General features: G+C 39.5%; 1 protein-coding gene across 1 annotated transcript; it reads left to right on the plus strand.

The window, feature by feature from the left end:
* Positions 1-1,756: 1,756 nt before the first annotated feature.
* On the plus strand, positions 1,757-3,746 carry LPA66 (Pentatricopeptide repeat (PPR) superfamily protein). The gene has a single exon (XM_079074636.1). It carries the CDS (start codon positions 1,824-1,826, stop codon positions 3,720-3,722), a length of 1,899 nt encoding a protein of 632 aa, XP_078930762.1. The 5' UTR covers positions 1,757-1,823; the 3' UTR covers positions 3,723-3,746.
* Positions 3,747-15,842: the final 12,096 nt, after the last annotated feature.

A 15,842-nucleotide genomic window follows, 5' to 3' on the forward strand; every position in this document is an offset into this window, starting at 1 on the left:
GCTTTTGAATATAAGCATGACAACATTTTATTACTTTTTATATGCATGTTCCAATAATTCAAAACAAATGATATTTAATAACCATATAACATTCAAATGATACAAAATTATACACACATACAAATGATATCACAATAAAAAAAAAAACAATCCAAGCCATAACATTAGATGAAATAAAAACCGACAACTATTCTGCCATAAATACATTCTATAACCACTCCACCAATCAGAAGTGAAAATCAATATAAATTCAGCCATTCAAACATTCAATTATATAGAAGATATATCCATCTGATAACCATATAGCCATCCAACCATTCATATGACACAAACGACACATAAATATGATATAAAAATCACATGAGATAACAATCGAAAAAAATATATTTAAAAGCCAAAAACATTAGATCATTTCAACAAAAATAAATAAATAAATACATAGTCGAAGCAATAACATTAGATAAAAACTATAACATGGAAATCGAGTGCAAAAAAAGTGTCGAAGGAAGAAAAATCAAGTTGAAGGCTTTATTCTTGACTCTTGAGACTTGAATCTGGAAACATTGAGCTTCTTGCGACTTGAATCTTGAGGATTTGAAGTTTGTATAGCACAAGGTTGGCTAGAAGACTGAAGAGACGAGAACCCCTGACTAATTTTTAATCTTGGACAAATAAATATGATTGTAGATTTAGGGCTTAGGATGATTGTAAAAGGTGAAGGGTGAAGAGTAAAGAATCGAAGAGTCGTGCTCTATGAAATCAGCAAAATCAGTAAACATATCCATGAATTCGAAAATTCAAAACAACAAAAGTTGAACTTTCAACAACATTCACCAAAAATCAAAACAACAATCGAAACGAGGAAGCAAAAATCGAAACAACAACTATTGCAGAAATCGATGTTGCTGGTCGATAATGGCTAAAATCGAAAGTATTATGAGACGAGGAAGGAGAAATCGAAAGTATTACCTGATGAGAAACCTTCGATCGGTGCTTGCTGGTGACGTCGCTTGATGGAAGAAAATAGTTGAAAGGGAGACGCTTCGTTAGGGCAAAGGGTATGCGTGGAATGTTTTCTTCCTTTCCCAGTCAGTCGAATTTCATTTCCTTTCCCAATCAAATGTATCTTTTTGAGTCAGATGGATAAAAATTGTTTATCAAACACATTTTGCTGACCGAGTCAGTCAAAAAGGTCTGACCCAACTCGGTCAGCCCAATATCAAACAGGACCTAAGTCTAGATCTACCAGCAAACACATTAAGACAGACCTTTTTGTTTTGACTCATGAAAAAATAAAAAGAAAATGACACATGAACTAACCAAAGCTTGTCTTAAATGTGGAAAGTAAGCACATAATTCAGGAGGTATGTTAGTTGATGTTAAAATAGGTTTATAAAATAAAAACATTTGGTATTAAAATAATAAAAACACTATTCGTCATGTTGCAAATTATACATGGTTTATAAAATTCATTAATTTCGATACTTTAATTTTTTTTAATAAAAACATTAAACAAGTTATAGCAATATATATAATTTATTTGTTGTTATAGATATAAATCAACATTGTTATATATATTTTTAAATTTTTTTAATAATTTTAAAATAAATAACAATTTTTTTTAATAAATAATTTCACATAAATCAAAAAATAATTAAAAATTATATTTATTTAACAAAAAAATTAGGTTAAAGTTGATTTATTAGTTAGTTACAAAAATTATGTTGGTTGAATTATATATTTATATACATATAAGAAATAAAAATTTGGGTGCCGGTAACTCCGTCTCCAATTTGATGGGCATTTGTTAAGCTAGCGTGGCCATGAACTCGACGGTTCTGCAACCAATCACCACCGGTCAGTCACCACACCCATCGACCTTCTTTCCGGAGCTCAAACAATGCAAGACGAAGCGGGATTTGATTCAAGTACACGCCAGACTTATCAAAACCGGACGCATCCGTGACCCACTTGCCTCCGCCGAGCTGCTCCGTTTCTACGCCATTTCCGACCCACCTCTCCGAGACCTCCAGTACGCCCGCCGCCTGTTCGATCAAATGAGCCAACCCAACTGCTTCTCTTGGAACACCATCATCAGAGCTCTATGCGATAGCAACGACCCATTAGAATCCTTCGTTCTGTTTACCCAAATGGTCGAAAAAAGCAACGATTTTGCAAAACCCAATAAGTTCACCTTTCCGTCTGTGCTTAAAGCGTGTGCAAAAACGGGCAGGCTCGAAGAAGGTAAGCAAACTCATTGTCTTGTAGTAAAGCACGGATTACTGAATGATGGGTTTGTGTTAAGCAATTTGGTTCGAATGTACGCCATGTGTGGTACCATGAACGACGCTCATCTTCTTTTTGATTCTTTCAAAACGAATTCGGAAATGGGTGAAATTGTTTTATGGAACGTAATAATCGACGGCTATATAAGACTTGGCGAACTCAAAACTGCACGAAACCTGTTCGATAAAATGCCGCAAAGAACTGTAATGTCTTGGAACTCCATGATTTCTGGGTACGCACAAAATGGGTTTTTCATGGAATCTTTAGAACTATTTAGACAAATGCAAATGGAAGATGATACCACAATACCAAACTACATCACTTTGATCAGTGTACTTCCAGCAATTTCAAGACTCGGTGCACTTGAAATCGGGAAATGGGTACATTTCTACGCAGTGAAGAACAACATAAACATCGACCCAATCCTCGGTTCTGCACTAATTGACATGTATTCAAAATGTGGAAGCATGGATGAAGCGCTTCAACTCTTTAATTCTCTAACACAAAAGAACGTAATCACATGGAACTCAATAATCACCGGGCTCGCTATCCATGGCCGAGCCAACGATGCTCTTAATCACTTCAAGAAAATGCAAGAAAACGGGGTTTCACCAAGCGATGTAACTTATATCGCGGTCTTAACCGCATGTAGCCATGGTGGTCTAGTTGACCAAGGGTTGTCAGTTTTCAACAACATGGTTCGAACCGGTGGGTTAACCCCAAGGATCGAACACTACGGATGTATGGTTGACCTACTCGGCCGTGCGGGCCGTCTACAAGAAGCCGAAGAGTTCATACTCAACATGCCGGGTGAACCGGACCATGTGGCCTTAAAGGCCTTACTTGGTGCTTGTAAAAAGCACCAAAAATTTGAGATTGGTGAACGTACAGGGCAGCGTCTTCTGGAAACAAATCCAGAAGACGGGGCCCCGTACGTAGCCCTATCCAACATGTACGCCTCTCAGGCGAACTGGGATAGGGTTGCGGAAACAAGGTTGAAAATGAAGGAAAACAATGTTCAAAAAGATCCGGGGTGTAGTTGGATTGAGATCAATGGGGCCATTCATGAGTTTTTTGTTGAGGATGAATCGCATATAAAATCAAAAGATATTCGTATGATGTTGGAAGAAATGATGGAGAACTTGAGTCTGTCTGGTTATAAACCGGACAGGTCTCAAGTTTTCCTAAAAGTGGATAATGATGAGAAAGAATCGGTTTTACGGTATCATAGTGAGAAGATTGCGGTTGCTTTTGGGTTGATTAGTACGAGTCGTGAGATGACGGTTAAGGTGGTTAAGAATTTGCGGATATGTGATGATTGTCACTCCACGTTTAAACTTGTTTCTAGAATATATGGACGAAGGGTTATTGTGAGAGATCGAAAAAGATTTCATCATTTTGAGAATGGATCTTGTTCTTGTATGGATTATTGGTAATGGATGATGATTATATTAATTTAATTACTCCCTATGAAATAAATTTAATCAACAGTCTTTTCCAATTTTGTATCATTGACAGATTTAAGTTATTTGTTTATAGATAAAAAAAAAAAACTTATTAAATTTATTATTAGTTGAAAAGAAACTTCATGATTTTATTATGTCGATCTAATTGTTAAGTAAATAAATATATGTTAAATAGAAAATCACAAAAATAACCATGTAGGAATAACTATTCATGGGAAAGCTTTAAACATAATGTAACATTCCAAAATCACGATAAAAATTTTCATTTTTTTTTAAATTAAAAAAAAATCATTGTTTTCAAATAAAACTGACATCCAGGTCGAGTATCAAATATAAATATCCCAAGATTAGTGCATCACAAATCCCAAAAGAAACATGTCATTGAAGGATGTGTACGATCACGCATTTGTTTTGCCACTATTATCTGAAGTACCTGAAACAATAAATTGAAATTGTAAGACAAAGCTTAGTGAGTTCCTCCAAGTACCACCATACAACATATAACAACATGCATACTGGGTCCACAACTAACATACTGGATTACCACTGAGTCCACATCATGAGTCTGGTTTGCCTTTCGGCCCACATCTCATGTCTGGCTTACTCCCGAGCCTACAACATAATTATGGCTTGTTATGTCTGGCTTGCTACCAGGTTTATTGGCTTCCGCATAAAGCAACATTGTCTCAACCCATTTATACTATGTCAACATATACATAACAGATAACATATATCCAGCAAACAGATAATCATATAACCAATCAACAGACTAACAGACATTTCTACCAATCACTACCGCATAATAACATCCTATATACCAGGATACATAACCTAGTGGGTCGGCATTGGTGCCTTCGACCCACAAGTACATTGAGGAAAACTCACCTCTCAGTCTGAAAAGGTAGTTGAACACAACACAACTTCGGATACCAACTCTACAGGTCACCTGTACAACAAACAGTGACCTAGTCTTGAACTATTGCTCAAAAATACCCAAAATACCCCTAGGTCAAAAATCCTGGTCAAAAGTCAACTTAGTCAGTCGCCACGTCGTGGCTAGCCTCTAGCCACACTGTGGGGACTACAGGACAAAATAGTTGCAAGGCTGCCATCCGCCATGTCATGGTGACCCTTCGCCACGCCGTGGGGACTGTTCAGAGCAGCTTAATCCAATAAGCTCTTAATCCATAAAACTAGCCATTCAATCTTCCTATAAGGCATTCTCTCATCTAATTGACCATAAAAATCGTTGCATTATAGACATGCATGTCAAATGCATGTCTTGAGCTCAAGCTAGGTTAAATAGAGTAAAAGGAGCCAAGATCTCATGCAAGAGTTCAAAACTCTATAAAACTCCAGATCCAACACTCCTAACCACAAAAGGACTCTGGGGATCCATAAAGGTGGCAACTTTATGGAATCCCAACACTCCAATGTGTCCCAACATGAAGAATAAGACATAGAAACCTAGATCTATGCACAATAAACCAAAAAGCTTAGAACTTGGGGACTTACAAGAGTCCAGAAGATGCACAACAATATGATGATAAGAGTTGCTTGTTGAATCTAAGTCTAAATGACACCTTCTTATTCTTCTAATCCCCAAAAATCAACACAAAAAGCTTAGAGGGAAAGAATGGAGGTTAGGGTTTGCTTGGAGACTAAGAGGGTGTGATGGAGGCTGAGGGTGAGCAACCCTAGCCATCACATCCCCTTAAATAGGGGCAGAAACCCCAGATATTATGGTTTCTCATTAAACAACTGCCACGTCATGGCGGTCATTTAAAGTCTGTGATACCTTGACCATCACCACGTCGTGGAATGCCTTCACCACGGCGTGGTCCCACCCAAAATCCAAAATACAATAAACTTGAGTACTTCCAAGAATCTGGATGTTATACATAATAATTATAGTATTAAAATGATTACCAATTTCCTAGTGGTTCCAGCAAAATTGGAATAAAATTACTTTTGACCACTACTTTGCCTTTTTCTCTAGCTAGGTTTCACATTCATTCATAGTACACACACATATGTATGTTTACTTTAGTTTCTTAATCGTAGTAGCCTTATTTCACATGAAGGTATCAAAAGCAATTATAAGAAAGTAACTAAGAGTGGCATGGATTACCGAAAAACCGAGGAATGATATTTATGATGATATGCACATGTCATGAGGAGGCTATCACTAACAACAATACGAAGGGTAGAGTCAATGATTGATGGTAGGGAAGAGAGAGGGCATCCTAGAAGGAAGTGGGATAAGAGTGTGATGCTTGACATAATGACATGTATGAGATTGCTTTTACCGTGGACATGACATCAATGGTGTGGAGACGAAACATTAGGGCTGATGGATAGTCTCACCACCTTGTATGCTTTATTTATTTTTTCTTTATTGTGGATAATGGTCTCTTGCTCTTATGTTAATTTACGATTATTCATGTATTTACCTATCTCTATCACTTAGTCCTCCTAGGTTTTGCCTTTTTTGGAAGTTCCTTGTATGCTTATTTACGAAGTACCAATCTTTGTTTCTTACACTATACTATGAATCAGTTTCTTTTTGTGTTCCTTTTCTATAGATTTTCTTTATCCACATGTTAGAGACGATCTAGGTGACAATCATTATCCTTGAAATGGATACTAAACTATTGACTTCTACCTTTACCCCATTCTAATGGAATTCTCAATATATGTTGTTGTTAGATCTTTTATTAAAATCTAAGTTAATTAGAAATGTATATACCCGCTGAATATCCCACTTGTATGGGACATATTTGCATATAAGGCATAATGCTAATGCTATTGCAAGTGGTCAATCTACATTCATAAATTGGCAGACCACAACTCTAACAATGTGACAACCCGAAACTTTTCCCGTTTCCGTTTCGTGATTTCCGTTAATAAAATTTCAAATTCGTTAACTTTTCCGTCAAACTTTTTGGTTTAGAAAATAATCTAGTTATATTCAATTAAATTAAATTATTTGCGAGTCGGAACCAAAAATCGCACGGAAACCCGATTATCTCGAAAAATCAAACATTTCTGGTCTAAGTGAGATTACGACCGTAAACGTGTTTACGGCCGTAAACTCGTTTACGACCGTAAACCTGTTTACGGTCAGTGAAGAGTGGACCCCCCACAACACCCCTATAAATACGATGTCTCCACCTTCATTAGAACATTTCTGGCCAAAAACTCTCTCCTTCTCTCTCTAAGAACCTTAACCGTAAACACTCAAAACGCCTTCAAATTTCGGAAATCATCGAGAAAACCACGTTTGGATCGTTTTGGAACGTCTCAGGGCACTCATCTCTTCGAAATCAGCAACCAGCACCAGTGTTCTTGAGTTTACGGTCCGCCTTCAGAAACCGTAAACTCTGTTCTTGAGTTTACGGTCCAAGCCTTCAAAGACCGTAAACACTGTTCTTGAGTTTACGGTCCGAGCTTTCAAGAACTGTAAACTCTGTTCTTGAGTTTACGGTCCGAGCCTTCAGGAACCATAAACTCCTCTTCGACCGTAAACACCTTTTAAGTGGTGCTTTTGACTGAAAACTCACTTTCATCTATTCGACCAAGTCCCGGTAACATTCCTCAACCAAATTCAAGTGTTCCTCTAACACGTTATCTAACGAAATCGCTAATTTAGATACATATATGTATTTATTTGATAATAGGATTCCGTTAAGTGTCACGTGCAATAACTCGAGGATCTTCATTTCAGTCAACGATTTCACAACAAGAACTGTGAGTTCATACCCCTACATTTTTCCGTATTTTTAATGTTTTCAGGGGGGGAATACAAGCTAAACATAAATGTTTTCAAAAACTTATGCAAATCTCATACATTAAATCCCTTTTGTACTATGCTGAGCATAAGGGACGTTTTCACTAAAATTTGCATAGTTTTCCGGACACGCTATTCACTATACATGCAAATTATAATCGGTATAGTTTGGGATTTTTCTAAAACATATCAAGTATAGAAACTTTCACTACTAAACATATGTGCTAAAACAGAAACCGTTTACAGTTTACATCACTACTTTATCATGGTATTCATAACTAAAATTATCACTATATACGGTATACATACGGATTTTCACTACGGTAGAACGCTACTACACTACATGTAAACTAGATTGTACGATACTGTGAGGCGCTACTTCACTACTGTACCATTAGGTGTACAAGGGATAAATCCTACCACTGTATAACTAGAGTCTCCTGGAGGGAGAGCGTGAGATTTGTGAATAGATCTATTCGGGACTGACAATCCCACATCTGGACTGCTAGCTACAGTTAGGCGGGCACGCCTGAGATGTACAAATGTCATTTAACTCGACGCCTGAAGAACGTTGGAAAGGTCTCTAGTCATATCAAGCATGGTTATACGACTCACATTATGTATAATTCACCTTTAGTTTACAACCTGGCACTCTTCAACGGTTTTATTTATATTAAATAGAACTAACACACACTACGTATACTGGCTGAAGTCAGGGTTTTCAAACAGAACCGATTATGTATTGGTTTCACACACAAATACCTATACTTCATGATTAGCTCTAGCTAGTCACATGAGGTAGTATTTTCGCATATCACTACTGTTTTCAATAACGAACATTCATGGTTTTATACAGAATCGATAACGCTACTTACTCACTAAAGAAAATATCGGATTTTCTTGGAAACATACAAGACATTCATGGTTCATTACAAGACTTATAACACTACGTTTTCACTAAAGAAAATATCGGATTTTCTTGAAACTTTACAACTTTTTGACTAGCTCATCAACAAGTTTTCATTACAAATTACCGCTTATGAACTCACCAGCTTTATGCTGATATTTTCAAACTGCTTGTATTCTCAGGAAATCAGTAGACAGGTACTTGCTGGATTTTGAGGAACTGAAGCATTAAGAGTTTTTAAGTTTTTACTATAAAAAACTATTGGATGTAATTTAAACTAAGTTTCAAACTGGTGTAAACATCTTTATTTAAGTATTCATTGTAATGGTTGTGTTGCTATGATTGCTGTTATTCATTGGTTGTGATGTTATACATGACGTCCTCCGCCCCGGAACGTTTCCGCCATCGGTTTCGGGGTGTGACAAACAACAACAAATTCATATCAGGTCGTTCATTTACACAAAGCAATAGTTTTTTTACATCCGCAAACATACCCACCCACTACACTACTGTAACACCCCGGTATTCAGGTACTTTTAAATTCATCCTTATGGTTTTAATTTATGTCATTTTGGTCTCTGCAGTAGAAGGAAGTCGCCATGAGAAGCCCTGATGGAAAAACAATAATTTGGAAGGAATGGGAGTACGTCATTCGTACGTGTGTACGCTTAGCGTACTGGGGTGCGCCCTAGTACGCTGGACGTACGTCCACGTACGCGGGGCGTACTCATCAGATGTTGAAAACCCTAAATTTTAGGTTTGAGCCCTATATAATCCCCCTTATAACCCCATTTCCATCACCCTTTCAGCCTCCACCCTCCTTGAGTTGATCTTGCAAGCCCTAGCCCTTGTGTGTGTTGAGCTTAAGTGTGTGTGTATGCGTGTGTGTGTGTGTGTTCTTAGTGTTGAAGAAAGAAGAAAGGATTCCTTGAGAAGCTTTGGTGTGGGATTCAAGCTTGTAGATCTGAGATCTTCATCTCTTTGGGAAGCTCCAGAAGGTATAAAGTCTTGAACTTTACTTGTATTCTTAGAGATCTAGCTATATGGAGTTTTATGAGTTTTGTCCCTTTTTCTTGGACTTAATGAGTAGATGCTACTCTAAGACTAAAGAAGCTGCCTTTTCAGAAGATTAGAGTTGTGTTAAGACATAAAAATGCTTCCTTGACTCATTTAGTGCTTGTATGCAAAGTGTGGAGGTCTTTAGTGGTTAAGACAAACTAGGAAGTTGGTCTTGGGTCTTAATGATACATGCAAAACCATAAAGTTGGAAACTTTATGGTTAAGAGCACCTTCTTGGACTTGGATCTGGATTTTGGACCTTTGGACTGAATGGATTAAGCCCTTATTCGAAAGTTTGCATGGCCACCGCGTACGCTGGGCGTAAGTGGTCAGCAGCGCGTTTCTTGGTCAAGGCGGAGTACGCTGAGCGTACAACTGGGTACGCCCTACGTACTCGGTCTGTTGGGTTTAGCAAGTTTGGGCTTCAACTCGGTCTATTGGACCATCTGAGTATTTGGTGTTTTGGGCTAAGTGAAGGAATGGACCTTAGGGTAAGGCCCAAGTACGAGTTTGGGCCCAATTTGGAAAATTGGGCCGATTATGGGCCTTGAATGATTACTTAGTTTTGGGCCTAGGTCTTAGCCCAATTAGGAAAAAGGGTAAAGTGGCCTTTTACCCTAATGATGGACTATTAGCTAAGGTTTGTAATCCAATTATTAATTGGATAATTATTTTGTTGTGATAGCGCGGGGATTTTAGTGAGCCAAGCAACCAGAGACTTTCAGTGTGATTCAGCAGTGTGAGGTGAGTTTTCCTCACTGTACTTATGGGTCGAAGGCACCAAGGTCGGCCCTTTGGACTGTTATCCTGATTATCATATGATTGAGTACTGTAGTGATCTGTTAGATCTGTATCCTGGTAGATAGGATGATGTTATGCTTAGTGATCTGTAATATCTGTCTGCCTGTTATTGGCTGGTTGATTGTATGATTATCTGTTATATATTTGTGTCGACACGGTGTATGTGTGGTTGGGTTGAGGTGGTCCTGCTTTGTGCTGAAGGCCAACAGACCCAGGGCGTCCCGGATAGACTGAAGGCCGGTGGGGCGTACCAGTCAGGCCGAAGGCTCGGAGAACGTTCCAGATAGACTGAAAGCCGATGTGGCATGCCAGTCATGTTGTAGGTTATGTGAGCGTACCAGGTATACTGCAGGCCGGTGGGGCGTTCCAGTCAGACTGAAGGCTCTTTATGCATGTTGTTTGTTGTTATTATGTTGGTATTGTGGGGGGGAACTCACTAAGCTTTTGGCTTACAGTTTTGGGTTATGTTTCAGGTACCTCAGATGATTGTGGGAAGGCAAAGGTGTTATCGTGCACCTCCTTGTGTGCTGTTTTATGATTTTAGGAAAACTCTGATAATAGACATGTTTTGTAACACCCTAAATCTGGTATGACTTGAAACCCTCAAGAATTTACATTTCAGCAAAAATTGGTCCTTTAAGTACGCTGGGCGTACTTAAGTGTACGCCTAGCGTACTAGGCATGGTTGGTCGTGGAGGACCTGGACGTACGCTGGGCGTACGTGCCAGGGGTCCAAAACCCTAATTTTCGGACATGAGGCCTATTTAAGCGACCTTAAGTCCCTTGGAGTTAACCCTAGAGAGCCTCCACAGCTTTAGAACGTCCTTACACTCCAGAGAAACTTGTGAGACCATTTTTGAGCTTTAAAGAGTGTATTTGTGGCCCTTTTAGTGTTCATTCCAAGAAGAAGAGGTGGTCAAACAAGCTTGGTTCAAGTTGGTGCTTCAAGAATCTGCATATTGGTCATCTTGCAAAGCTCCTGGGGTAAAAAGCTTGCACATTTCCACTTAAGTCTCTAGATCTAGCTAGGGTTTTCTAGATTTGTTCTTTTTGTGGATTTTGGACCTCCATTTGGGAGTTTAGCAACTCCAGAAGATGGGAACGACAGATCTGGGGTCCCTTGGTCCTTTAATGTCATAAAAATGGAGTCTTGGTAGGATTTTGGACCTCATGCATGGGTTAAGAGCCTTGGAAAGGTCTTAATGGAGGTGTTGGGTGCATATATGGCATGCAAAGGCATAAAGTTGCCAACTTTATGCCTTAGGACGTCTTATCAAGCTTAGATCTGACTTTTGGACGTAAAGAAATCGTGTATTAAGCACTTAATGGAGAAAGTGCTTAACCCGGTTGTACGCTGGGTGTAACCCAGTATACGCCGCGCGTAGTCCCAAGACCCCAGTACGCTGCGTGTACCAGGATGGTACGCCAAGCGTACGCATCACAGATGGGCCGAATCTGTTTTGGGTCTTTGAGCTATTTGGGCCTCATTTGATTATTGGGCATGGTGTATTCTGGGAATTATGAGTCATATCAACTGTTATGGGCCATGGACATATTGATTGGGCTTTATTGGGCCAAGAGGCCCATTAAGGATTTTGGACTTGGACCTTGGGCCCATTAACAAGGTATGGATAATTGGGCCTTATGGAAGGGTTTGGAGTTGGGTTTCCCTTGGTTAATTAAAGTCCTAACATTGTTTAATATTATTATTCAGCACGGGGGGGGGGGGGGGGTTACGGGCCGTTAGGAGAGCAGCTTTTGTATTCAGCAGACTGAGGTGAGTCTTCTCACCATACCCATGGGTCTAAGGCACCAAGGCCGGCCCATTATGTGATTATGATTTATGTATTAGTCATTCTGTGATTTGATATGATATGTGATGGTGTGTTTTGGATGTAAGACCATGTGGGGTAGCCCATGGCAGTCCTAGGTAAAGACCATGTGGGGTAGCCCATGGCATTGGATGTAAGACCATGTGGGGTAGCCCATGACAGCCCTAGGTAAAGACCATGTGGGGTAGCCCATGACATTGGATGTAAGACCATGTGGGGTAGCCCATGACATTCCTAGGTAAAGACCATGTGGGGTAGCCCATGACATTCTTACATGTTTTATGTATGCATGGCTTATGTGATATGTGCATTACTTAAATTAGCTAACATGATATGTGTATGTGTATTGTGTGTGGTATGCTCTGGGGAACTCACTAAGCATTTCGCTTACAAGTTGTTGATTGTTTCAGGTACATCTGAGCCCAAGGGCAAGGGCAAGGCATGATGGCGCGGCGTGCACTCTATCTCTCTTTCTCTGATATGTTTTTGGGGACACTCTGATGATTTAAATAAGTTGTAATGAATACTGATTTGAAAACAATTATGTTGGGATTTCATGGTTTATGCAAATGTGTTTTATTAATTAAAATGAATATTTCTTTGAAAATTTGGGTCGTTACAAGTTGGTATCAGAGCCTTGGTTTGAGAGATTCGAGCACACTCTCGGGTGTGTCGGGACTCAAACTAAGGAAATGATGAATTGTTTTCAAAATAAAAGTTAAAAACTTTTAAGAAATGTAAAGAAGAGAGTGCAACGCGCGCGATCTCCCTAGCCAAGTAAGTAGTTCCCAATGTGTAAGTCATGTTATACTTATATTTGAGCTTGATGATCGTATGAGACTTGCTATGTGTACGCTTTTAAAATTATATACGGTTAGGAGCTTATAGCCTCAGAATGATGGATTTGACCTTATTTCCTGTTCCTTGTTTGGTTGTGGTCCTAGGGTAGAATCTTTTATTCGAAAGTCTATTTGATCCTTTTCTGTGTATAATGTGCATGCATAAAGGCAACCTGTTATGATTGGTCTGATTGATATGGGTAGAGCAAATCTTAGGACAACCTGGGATTTTGGTTATGCAGTGGTTTGTGGGTTATGATTTATTTTGGGACAAATTGGAGTTATCAGGTGGTGCCTTGGGGAAAGGTACAGGTAGGTGTAGAAGGTAGTATTGGGCCCGTACTACTGAAAGCATAAGACCTACGCCCGAACCAATGCTAGATCGGATCACTCTAAGGAGGACTGATATGGGAAGATCCCATATATATATATATATATATATATATATATATATATATATATATATAATGTGTCCTGATTATCATGGTTTATGACTTTTCAGTTCAGCATGGTGGTGACACGATTTGGGGCACAGGGATCAGGATTAGGGTCTGGATCCGGGTCTGGGTCTGGATCGGGCAGCGGTACTGAGCCTATTGATGAGAGATTGCGCGATATCATTGCAGCCGAGGTTACGAAGGGCATCCTTGACGTGATCCCAGTCATTTTTGGGAAGGTCAAGGAGGGCATTATGGAGATCATGGAGGAGAGACTTAGATCATTCAGGGTTGAGATTGCTTCGGGCCAGTTTAGGGCCCGAACTCCCTCGTTCCGGGAGCTCAAGGCGTGTGGGGCGCCGGAGGTTTTCGGGGTCAGGGACCCCATTGTCAGCCGACGCTGGGTGGCGGATATCGAAAACGCCCAGCGCACAAGTTCTTGACCTGATGTGGCAAAGGTTGGGTTTGCTTCTTGCATGCTGAGAGACAGAGCTCGAGATTGGTGGGGCGAGGTTACTAGACAGGTGGGACCAGCCGGGGTGGCTGAGATGACATGGGTCGAGTTTGTTCGGCGATTTGATTTGGAGTTTGCACCACCCATTGAGGTGCAACGACTAGTGTGAGAGTTTCATGATTTGCAGCAGACCACCGAGACTGTGGCGGAGATCACCGCCAAGTTTCGGGAACAAGCTTTGTTGATTCCTCAGTATGCTACCGATGAGGAGATGAGGCGGACCCGATATCATCCCATGCTGAGAGATGATATTCGGGAATTTGTTAGCTTTACGGGGTGCAAAACCCTGAATGGGATGGTGGAGAAGGCCCGTGAGAGGGAGATGGAGTTGGATACCCGCGCGAAGCGGAGGACTGAGCAGGTGCAGGCAGCAGGAGGTCAGGCTAAGAAGCCTAAGACCTCCGATTCTTCGGGTAAGGGCCAACAGGGTCGGGGACGGTGTGCCAAGTGCGGGAGATTTCATAGTGGGCGTGTCGGACAACTGGGATATCGAGATGTTACTCTTGTGGTCAGTGTTGGATTAGTGTCTAAGTCCATAACTATAATTGGTATGTACTTGACCCGACTCGGCATGGTCCATTTGGGTTGCATGGCATCGGAACATTTGGATAGACCGTTTATGAGGAAAAGACATTTTGTGACATATTAATATATTATAAGTTCTAATATATTAATATGAAATCATGTTATTTAATTAGTATTGATCAAGAATTAATTTGGACTTAATTTAGTGATCAAAAAGAGACTAATTAAATATATGGGGATTGATTGTGTAAATCATTCATTCTTATATATGTGGGCTTATGATCCAAGATTCCTTTATGTTGGGTTTAACCCATGTGGTGATCCATGGATACTCCATGGAGGTTAAAACCCATGGAGCATAAGGAATGGGAAAAGTCATGAGTTACATGGTGTAACCCTAATAGCCACACTATATAAGAACCCCTTTAGTTCAAGAAATTGGCACTAGTGATACATATTTTGAGGGTTAGCCGATTTGAACATGTATGTCTTCTTCTCATGGTTATTCCAAGAGTTCATGATGTTGTGTGAACCATTTGAGGTGTCACACTTGGGGCACTAGGCTCTCAAGCTTCATGGAGTCAAGCAACAACAACAAGGTATGTATTCTATCTATTTTATTATCCTAGTATCAATGTTTTGGTATGCTAGTTAGGATAATACCTTGGATAATCATATTTGCATGTATAATAGAGAAAACATAGATCCAAGGTATTTAGGGTTGCATGTACACTTAGGAGTGTTAGAATGCTCAAAACCCATCAGTGGTATCAGAGCCTAGGCTTGTTTTCAATTATACTTGATGCAAATTGCTGAAAAATGCTGAAAAAGTCGAATTTCGGGCATTCTGGGCACTGGACTCGCCGAGTCCACTGATGAACTCGCCGAGTCCATGAAGAAAATCATCCTACTCGGCGAGTAGGTTGATACACTCGACGAGTAGGAGCCCCTGACAGCATATCTTCGAGTTTTTTGGCTAGAAATGGACTAGGAACATTACCATAAGCTGTTTTTGAACCTATAATCCTGTTTTTGATGTGGTAATGTTCATACTAATCCAATTTCAAAGATAATTGTCAATAGATTCATGTTTTGTATTAGTTTAGTGATTATGCTAATTACATGAAAAAGTTTGATTAAATTATCTTGTTCTTATGAGTTGCTTAGATTAATAGAAAAGTTAATTGATTATGTGTTTTCAATCCATTTTAATCTAAGAGTTGATTCTAAAATGTGTTTTTGTAACTTGTCCTCAAGTTATATGAAAAGTCACATTTAAGTTTCATAAAACTCATAAAAGTTGGTAATGGTTACAAAAATGAAGAGTCTTGTCCTCAAGTTATGGAGGTTCAAGAGTCACTTCATTAAGTAATAAAATGTGTAACC

This window comes from Lactuca virosa, chromosome 9, assembly GCF_052849685.1.
Source record: "Lactuca virosa cultivar CGN04683 chromosome 9, Lactuca_virosa_CGN04683_v6, whole genome shotgun sequence".
In the NCBI taxonomy this organism is placed as follows: domain Eukaryota; kingdom Viridiplantae; phylum Streptophyta; class Magnoliopsida; order Asterales; family Asteraceae; genus Lactuca; species Lactuca virosa.